Source organism: Dipodomys ordii, unplaced genomic scaffold (assembly GCF_000151885.1).
Source record: "Dipodomys ordii isolate 6190 unplaced genomic scaffold, Dord_2.0 Scaffold20, whole genome shotgun sequence".
Taxonomy (NCBI): Eukaryota; Metazoa; Chordata; class Mammalia; order Rodentia; family Heteromyidae; genus Dipodomys; species Dipodomys ordii.
The window spans coordinates 2,885,812-2,895,457 of record NW_012267236.1 but is presented as its reverse complement, the minus strand read 5'-3'; the positions used below and the strand labels follow the sequence as shown (position 1 = coordinate 2,895,457).

General features: G+C 39.2%; 1 protein-coding gene across 1 annotated transcript in view; it reads right to left on the bottom strand.

Moving 5' to 3' along the window:
• Nucleotides 1-1,101: 1,101 nt before the first annotated feature.
• Nucleotides 1,102-9,646, bottom strand: part of Fam98a (family with sequence similarity 98, member A) — a 14,947-nt gene continuing 6,402 nt past the window's right edge. The window contains exons 2-7 of the mRNA XM_013013522.1: nucleotides 8,662-8,789; nucleotides 5,214-5,398; nucleotides 4,107-4,187; nucleotides 3,414-3,530; nucleotides 2,993-3,160; nucleotides 1,102-2,903 (exon numbers count right to left, since the gene is read on the bottom strand). Coding sequence (XP_012868976.1) covers nucleotides 2,235-2,903; nucleotides 2,993-3,160; nucleotides 3,414-3,530; nucleotides 4,107-4,187; nucleotides 5,214-5,398; nucleotides 8,662-8,789 — 1,348 coding nt within the window. The 3' untranslated portion in view covers nucleotides 1,102-2,234. The remainder of the gene's footprint in view (nucleotides 2,904-2,992; nucleotides 3,161-3,413; nucleotides 3,531-4,106; nucleotides 4,188-5,213; nucleotides 5,399-8,661; nucleotides 8,790-9,646) is intronic.

Below are 9,646 nucleotides of genomic sequence, written 5' to 3'. Positions count from 1 at the left end.
TGGGGCCTGAACTCTGGGCCTGGGCGCTGTCCCTCAGCTCTTCAGCTCAAGGCTAGCGCTCTACCACTTGAACCACAGCGCCACTTCCGGCTTTTTTTCTTATGTGGTGCTGAGGAATCGAACCCAGGGCCTCATGCATGCAAGGCAAGCACTCTACCACTGAGCTACCTTCTCAGCCCAATCTGTGATACTCTTATCTCCAACTAATCACCAGAAAACGGGAAGTGGTGCTGTGGCATGAGATAGAGCGCTCACCTTGAGCTGAAGAGCGTCCAGGCCCAGAGTTCAAGCCCCATGACAGACCCCCCCCCAAAAAAATCAAAATTATATTTATCAAAACCCTAAAATGAGGTCAATAGGTATGTCATGTTATAGGTTTAAAAACCTGATGGAAGCAAGTGTAAACTAAAAGTGAATCAATTCTAAAGTGTCAAGATATCTATGCCCATTTTATTAAGTATAAACTCCTATACACCCTGAACTTATTCAATATAAAAAGATCAGCTCTTACAATGTTTAAGACAATCTAAACTTTAATGATGAAACATTTTGAACATCTCAGAATGCAATATTAGCTGAAAAATAAACAGGTAAAAATTAACAAAGGACGGATATGGTCTTTCCGAGACAGTTTTTGGGCTATCAGCATGTTCTTATCTCAGTGGTAAGTAGGATATTTTTAATGGTAACACATGATTTTTTTTAAAGACTCTTTTAGAAGGAAGACACAATTTCCCCCTTACTAAACATATTTATACTTCCAATTCACTTCTTTTCAACAAAAAATACCCTCCACTTGTGGTAATAATGGAGAAATGAACCCTCTACAAGGTAAGACATTAGTATCTTTACCTAACGTGTAGCAACAGCTACACCCAGTGGCCAGAGGTAAGTAGTGAGGTTTTCTAGCCACATGGTAATTACAAAAGATGAATTTGGAAATGGCCGTTCTTCAATTCACTAGGAAGATTACCTGTTACTACAAATTAGGTTTTAAGGAAACACTCAAGAATCTTTGGGAACAAAAGCCTTAGCTCATAAGCTTGACACTACTATCCAGAACAATTTAGTTTTTGAAAGCTAAAATAAAACTCAAACCAGAGAGAACATACAGATACTTTATTGCTCACCTTTCACACAAAGCACATCTCCCGCCATTTTTCTTTCACAGCTTGACAATGTTTAAGTATACAAAAACCCAGCAAGAAGCATCCTGTCAGGTAGATGTCAGTAAAGGAGAATGGGAAACATGGACTCAGCCAGGCTTTTGTTTTCTGCAGCAATAATAAAGGGCCTCCTGCACTAAGCAAAACTCTAGCTTACTTTGTTTGTAGTGCATTTCTTCCATTACAAAAGAAAAAAAAGTGTCCTGCCTAAAGCAAACTAACTTGTATTTGCTGAGCCAGTGGTATTAACTCGTGCATAAAACAAATTTTGGTTTGCTATTTCTTCTAGCAGATTTCAAGTAAAAATAAGGTTGAAGGAGAAACTTGTATGGATGCAGGTCAGTTTGAGTTGCTACACTTAATTAAATACCTATATGTACTATAGGTTCACAACTTGGTTTTGCTTTTATAGTCTTTATGGATTTTAGTCATGCTCAAAATTTTCAGAGTTGAGCATATGGTACATTATTCCATCAACAGAATAAGGCTACTCAATGTGCTATCTGCTGAGGAGCTCATTTAATAGGAACGGACCTAACAGGTCTACCAGGGAACAAATGTGGCACAACCTCTTGGAATAATTAACGCCAACCCAGGGCAGAACTGTGCTTGCAAAACAGACATCAGAACATCTGACGCAGAACACACAGAAGTGGACTGTTAAGTATGAGGAAGGTTCCTAGCAGTAAATCTAAAAAAGTCTAGGTGAATCCTCATCTTCAAAACTGCATATTGAAAACATGAAGATTACTTTAGTCAAGTACTTTCTTCAAGAGTATGCAGCATGTTCTGACTGTGGAATTAGTCTACTGGTCAATTAAAGGCAATTTTAATAACCTTTAAAAAATTCTTTTTCATAGAAAGGAGAGACATGTTTTTCAAACATTAAGTCAAAAAAAAAAAAAGCAAAACAACAGAATCGAATGAAGACCCACAAGTACTATGGCAAGTAGGAATCTGCCTGCCACCGGGGGGGCCTCATGTGAAATCAAATGGGGTGCTGGATCCAGGACTCCAAAACTAAGTTTCTATTACTTGAGCTCTAGCAAAATGTAAGGTGCTGCAGCCTCAACTAGTGTAGTGTCTTCCCTGCCCAAAACCAGAATGACTGTACTGGTAGCCTCCATGCTGGAAGTGCTGCTCAAACTGCCCCCCTTGGTGATACGTCTGGCTCCCTCTGCCTCCCCATCCTCCTCCCTGGCCTCCACGCCCACCCCGGCCTCCTCCTCGACCACCTCTCCCACCACGACCACCGCCTCGATCGCTGTGGTGCCCACCATCTTGGTATCTATTGTCCTGCTGGTATCCACCACCCTGGTATCCACTTCCTGTGTATGAAGAGGTCTGGAAGCCCCCATAACCACCGCCTCCACCTTGATAGCCACTGCTGTGGCCACCATGGTAGCCACCAGCCTGGAAACCTGAATCTCGATAACCACCATCTTGGTAGCCACCTCCTCCACTCCCTCCATCTGTCCAGCCTCCTTGGTGTTTACTTCCTCTTCCTCCCCCTCGGCCACCGTGGTCAAAGCCACCACGTCCACCTCTCCCTCCTCCTTGTTCATGACCTCCTCGTCCTCCATATGAGGAATGTTCATAACCTCCTCTCCCTCCTCCTCGGCCTCCTGCTTGATGCTGGGGGCCATCTTGCCTTTTCTGCCATGGTGGCATCTCTGGGGGTGGAGGTTCAATTTCATTGGGTCTACCACCTCTGTCAGGCACTCTGCCCATCAACACCTATGGAATAAGCAAAGATACCTTAAAACCATCTCACCTTATAAACAGGGATGAATGTATTGGAGAGATAATTAAAGTACCATAATCACCTTATTGATGGCACAGGCAGTCTTTTCTCTTATAGACCCACTGCTTGTCCTTAAAATCTTTGACAAGTCTTGTCTTGCGGCCAGAAGATGGGCAACAGAAACAGTGCTTTTAGGAGATAATGCTGAGCGCTTTGGCTGGTAAACTTTCGCTAATTTTTCTGTCTGACTCTGTTGAAAGAGAAGTTTCAAAGACATGACAAGTTTTCAAAATGAAACACCCATAATAAGTTAGAGAACTAATAATGTCATTTACTAGGTGCTAGATGGTAGAAAAAGTTACATATTCAACATTGCTCCTACCTAGGCAACAAATGTCTCGTGTTAAGTACAGCTGCCAATGCAAGGAGTAAAGATGAGACTGGGCAAGATTATCCCCTTTTGACATTTAGGAATCATATCTAAATAATTCTTTAATGTGTACCTTAGCTCTGTCAGACCAGCCAAAGGACTGCACAGTGACATCCAAGCGTTTTATTAGCAGCTTTCTCCGGACTTCATATTCATTGGCTATGGCTTGGTTGATTGCTTCTATCTTTTCCTAAAGCAAAATTTAAAGACTAGTTAGAATTTAAAGCGACTTGCTCCCATGCTCTTAAAAAGGAGAAACTATGTCTGTTTCTTTCAGAATGGAATCCCTAGTATTTAACACATAGTCCTTTCCAGTTGGAAATATATTTATACTTCATAAAATATTAATGCCTAGTGAAATAGCAGGCAAAAAAGTTAAGCTCAACAAAACATAATGAACAATTTATAAAGAACCAAATTCTTGTTTAGATTTCGTGTAATTCACTGGATGAAGTTTGCTTTTAGCCTAATGTGGTTTGTGGCTTGTGCCCATTTGATTATTGGGAGTATGCATCAAAATGAACTTCAATTTATTTTAAATGGCTTGTGATATAGTCACAATTATAAAAGTGCTTCTAATTGTATACAAATAAAATAACCTGTACTAAGTCTTAAGATACACAAAAATGATACCCAAGCTATCCATGTAGAAAGCTGTATGTTACAAAGTACAACTTAAAAATCACAAGCTATTAGCGTTGATATTAAAAACCCCACAAAATCAGTAGATGACTCCTCAGAGTTTCTTGAGACGACGACTACTCACCCAGTGGGCTGGTCCCATTGGCTTCTTCAATAAAGGCTTTCCCACATGATTAGGTGGAACTTTTGCTAATGTTTCCTTTAACTGACACAAAAACATGAGTAAATGAATGAAACAATCTGAAAGTAAACGTATCTTCCTCCTCTTCCCAATTCCCATCATATCTTGTCATCAAAAGAAGACTCCTGACAGAGGCAAAGGTGGAGGGGTGTTTTGAAACGTGAATGTAAAGACCCACGAGATACAGACACTCACTTGTCCCACTCCTCACGTGCCTACAGAAGCATGAATCCTCCACTGGACCCAGAACAGTGCCTGACAACAGTGGGCACTGAGTGGGCATTTGCTGAATGGATGAATGAACACACAGAAGATTACGGACTACAGATATATTGCTGCGTCCCTGTAGCGTTCACCAAATCTGTGCATCCTGGTGCCGTTCTGCCCCCTTGCAATTGTACCAGTTCTTACAATCCAGCAGAGATAAGCATATAGGAAATAGCAGCTATAACAAGTACCATTTTCTTTTCCTCATTTTTTTTTTTTTGGTTAAAAATCACTAGTTCCTAACCAGTTACATTAAAATATTGATTAACCGTTGGTGATATGTGGCACAAACATAATTCTGATTTATTTTCACATACTAGATTATGTTAGCAGTGAGTAAATCCAGTTACCAATTGGAACATATAGACCCAGTGACTGGACAAAGCAGAACGATTATCATCCATTTCTACCATCAGCAGAGAGGACATTATCATTTATTCAATGATGAAGACTGGAAAAATTACTTTCATCCAAGTCCAACAATAAATTAAGTATTTAAATCATAATTCTTTTTAGATTATGTCTACCTTACTTCAGCTTAAACCAAAGTGTCAAGTTGTCTCTTTGAAAAAGAAGAATGGTGGTATGTTTTTAAAAACACTAAGACACTAATTTGTCTTTAAGGTATCCATCTAGAAATTTAAACCCAAAACTCATTTAGTAACAATTACTTATTAATATGCACATTTGATTCCCATTAAGAGAAATAAACTTAATGTTTCATTTCAAACAAACGTAGGACTATGCCTTTAATACACTACAATCTGGTACTAAAGGTCTTACTTTTTTTTCAATCCCGCTGAAGAATTGGAACATAGTTATACTGGCTGGAGGTTTGGACATTCCTAGAGCAATACAAATGCCTTTCAACTCTTGAAAGACCTCACTACCGCCTCCTTCTTGAGCTTTTTTTGGAGGAGCATTCACACAGAGCATTCTGGCAGCTTCTAGTTCTGAGATGAGGTATGCTGAAGTAAACAAAATAAGATTTCAAAATGAGATACAGCTATAGTTAATAGTCATAAGTCTGGAGTCACAACTCTATAGACCTAAGGATATGTAACTTTTAAAGCTGCAAGAATGGATAAAAACAAGAAAGAAAAACCATTTTTACCTGCAAATGACATAACATATAAAATGGTTATGTAATTCAGGTATTTAACCAATATATACTATTTAAGGTTCATTTAAAAACAAGCAATTCTTTGAAACCAAAAGATCAAGGTAGATCACTTATCTAAAGATTTGGATTGTTGTCTTCTACTATTAAGGAACCTCCAGAACAGGGGTTGGCATTGGGTGAAAATAAATAAATAAACAGGCCAAATGTTAGTGAATGTGTCACTATTCGGGAGCACCAGTGATAGAATCCCTTGCCCTTGTGCCGCCCAGTCATTGGGCAGCTTGTTTAGAACTGGGATGAAATGTTTCTTCATTTTAGCTTACAGGAGAGGTGGGAAAATAGGGACGCCCACAAGGTCCTTCCCACGTCTCCCACGCCGACTTTTCCACTCTTGTTCTTCTCAGTGTGCCTTTCCCCACGAACCAAGAACTTTCACACCACTTCTTTGCAGAGCCACCCCTGCATGTATCATCCTGAGTGTTGGGTTCACACGGAAACAGTGGAGGCCACTGTGCTTCAGGAATTCAGTACAAGGTCTAGATTTTCAACCCCATTCCTTAAACCTTTCCAAGACATTTCAATTCTTGTTGAACAATTAATAATCACTGAGTTTAGGGAAAAACAAAAGATCTTTTCCATACCCCTAAATACTATTTGAAAAACAAGCATGATCGACTTTGCTACCCCCAAGGCCAAGATGCATATGGCCATAATTTTGGTAATTTCTTAAAAAATAAAAACACACAACTGAAGTTCTGCAAAAATTCTAATAAAATCTTAACGTGTTGCATATAGTGAACTGTACACGGGTGTTAAATGGCAAAGAGCCACAGTTATGAAAACTGCTGCTACAGTTCACCTGTGCCCTGCCACACTTGTTTATTTCCATACTGTCGGGGCTGCTTTCCTGCTACAGCAGCAGAACTGTGTACTGTCACCAACACCTACTGGCCTCCTCGGCCAGAAACATTTACTATCTGGCCATTAAGGAAAAAATTTGCCAACCCTTGTTCTAGAAAATCATATACTATATGATTTAACAAACTGGTTCTTGAAATGTGGGGTAACACAGTTAGGCAATCAGAAAATGAATTCACCAATGTAATCATAAAAAAAAACACTTTGTGTTCAAAGCACTGGAAAGGTACTAGAAATCCTATTAATAAAAGATTATCTCTACAGGCAATGTCATTAAGAATAAAGATATGCCCCCTTCCCAAAAACAATGACCAGCTCGTCCTCTTTTAGGAACTCAAATCTTAACTTATCTATGAGAAATACTCTGAGAATCATAAAAGACCAGTAAATATCCAGAACTGCCCTTAACCTAATATGTAGGAGGCTCTACTATTCAAAGATACTATGTTTTACTAACAATTCTAATGAGGTTCATTTATTCCCTTTCCTCCATATACAATGTGCTAAAAGATTCAAATGACGCAAAACAATGTCAAAGTAAATAAAGACATTAGGGGAAAAAAGATTCCAATCAGTGAGGCAACAGTGCTGAAAGAAATGAAATTACAACATCAAGATGTGACTGGTACTTGTAAAGATAAGCCATCCTTAACACAGAGCAGTGAAATGCTAGAATCAAACAGAGGTTGGTTATAGGCAGAGGCACAGATAAAGAAGGAAATAGTGGGATGAACAAATGAGAAGAGTGATCTTGAGCTGGTAAGTGACTTTTAGTTTACTTGGCTATTTAATTGAGAAGCAAATGGTTGTGTCCCTCAAAAAGTTTCTGAGGCATTAGCTAAGTCTGAATGTAAAATAATTTGTTTAATCTGCTTAAGAGGAAAAGAATAAATACCACGTTATGGAGATTTATATTCAAAGTGAGTTTTAAAAACATTAGTGCTAGCAGCACTGCACTTGGAGCCCTTTGGAAGAGTTAGCAATTCAGGGTCATTATCAGGCACTCCACTGTAGTTGTTAGCTTCCTATGTTGGCAACCTTCAAAGTGGCCAAGATCACTGCTAAGGATAAGCAAGGCTGTAGAGGAAGAACCAGCAAACACCACAGTGGAGCCAGTTACTGAGTGGTGCCGGCTGAAGGATGCTGAAACGCCTGTGGAGGAACGATATGCGGCATCACTCCCACAGCAATGCCGAACCTACCATGCACATCTCTCTTTTAAGATCATTCCACAGGGGGAATGCCAAAGGGGGAAAAACTGGGAGTCATTTAGTGTCTAGGTATAAAGGCTCTAACACTTTTTCTTTTTAAACAACTTAACCTTAACTAGAATTTTATCATTTTTCAGAGAACATTATAAAGATAAAACATTTGTTAAAAGCCTCTGAAATATGTTTGTTATAATACAAATTTACATTCTATTACTCAAAGCTTAATATGGATATGTTTCAGAATGCTACTGGTTATGTATATTGCAAAGTTTATACAAGGCAATAAAATTAGTCAGCCTACTTACTGTTTTTGAGGGTGAAGAGATAGTTTATTAGTGTGTGCAAAACATGAAGGAATTTTTCATAAAAATTTCCTAGAAAGATCAGTAGAAGAGCAACTACTCAAGTACCATTGCTGATTATTTAAAAAGGTGAAACCCCCAATTTACCAAACTACAAAGAAATAGCAGTAAGACGAGACACTAAATAATTACTCATTAACTAATGAATGCTTATTGTCCTCAAAAAATAATTCAATGCTTTATAATTATATTCAAATAACTCAATGCTTTATAATTATAATTCAGAATTATAATTATTATATACAATTATAATTATTACAAACATCAGTATTTCTACACTACCTTCTCCATCTATTTAAAAATGTGCTTCTAGTCTAAAATATGGAAGTTTAGTGCTTGCATAACTCTACCCTGAGTCTCATCAGGTGAGGCACAGCAGCATGACTGACACAGAAGGTGAAAGGGTAAGAAGAGCAACAACCATAAAAATAACAATGCTACTGGTACACCCACCCTGCCCAGCAGCTCCTGAAGTGGACAGTTGAGAAGTTTTCTTTCAAGTAAGTAGTATTTGAGTTATATTCATTATGGGACAAAATAAAAGAATAACTTGCTTAGTAGTCATGAAAAACATAAACAGGAAAGTAACAGCTGCACTAAAGGAGCCATGAACTTACTGAGCAAAAGGAGGCAGTTCTTCTGAACGAGAAGGCGCTTGGTCACATCCCCAGATGTCAGTGACAGATACGGGCAGTTCATCTCCCCTAGGAGCCCACTCACCTCAAGCTGGAATTCTTCAGCTTCACTTGGACCTTGGAAGAATTAAAATAACCATCTCATTTAATAATTCTGCTCATTTTTCTGTTGGTGTTTTACTGCATATCAATATGGTAAATAGTTTCGGTAACATTTTACTAGGCTGTTCCTAACAAGTTCCTTCTAAACTCATCCCTTTTACATACCACTGTGCGCACCTTCTTCTTATGATGTTGTGCACCTTCTTCTTATGATGTTCCGTTCTTCATTTTCATGGTTGCTCACGTCTGCCCATTCCAGCACTCAAGTTACCATGATCAACAAGCTTCCTTCACAAATGCTCCCTCTACTTGTGCCAGTCCAGTTCTCACTGTCCCAGCAAAGGCTAGCCTCATTTCCACCTCTGAGTTTCATTTGCATTACCTCCTGTGATTGATAGGCCCACTCCTCTCCTCTCTTCTCCTCTAATTAATCCCACTCATCTATCAAAGCTCAGTGGTCTTGCTCTCATCTTTCCTTATTACCCTGGCTCTCGTACATTTCCTTGCCCTGTGAACCTCAGAGGATGCATCTAATTATGGCACTTCCCTCCTGCTGACATCCCCATTGAAATCTGAAGGCAGCACACATGACTTCTAGCTCTAAATCTCCATAACATGTTAAAGAGCATACAGTACACTGGATGAGCCAAAGAGGAAAATGCGTTCTCCCTTACTGTTTTGCTTTTTTCTATTCAGTGTCAGAGGAGATAGAAATTAAGAGTCACTTTATGTCTCAAGTCCTTTACTCATCTGTGGATTAGGACAGCATTCTCTTTTTTTTTTTTTTTTTGTCGGTCGTGGGGCTTGAACTCTGGGCCTGGGCGCTGTCCCTCAGCTCTTCAGCTCAAGGCGAGCGCTCTACCAC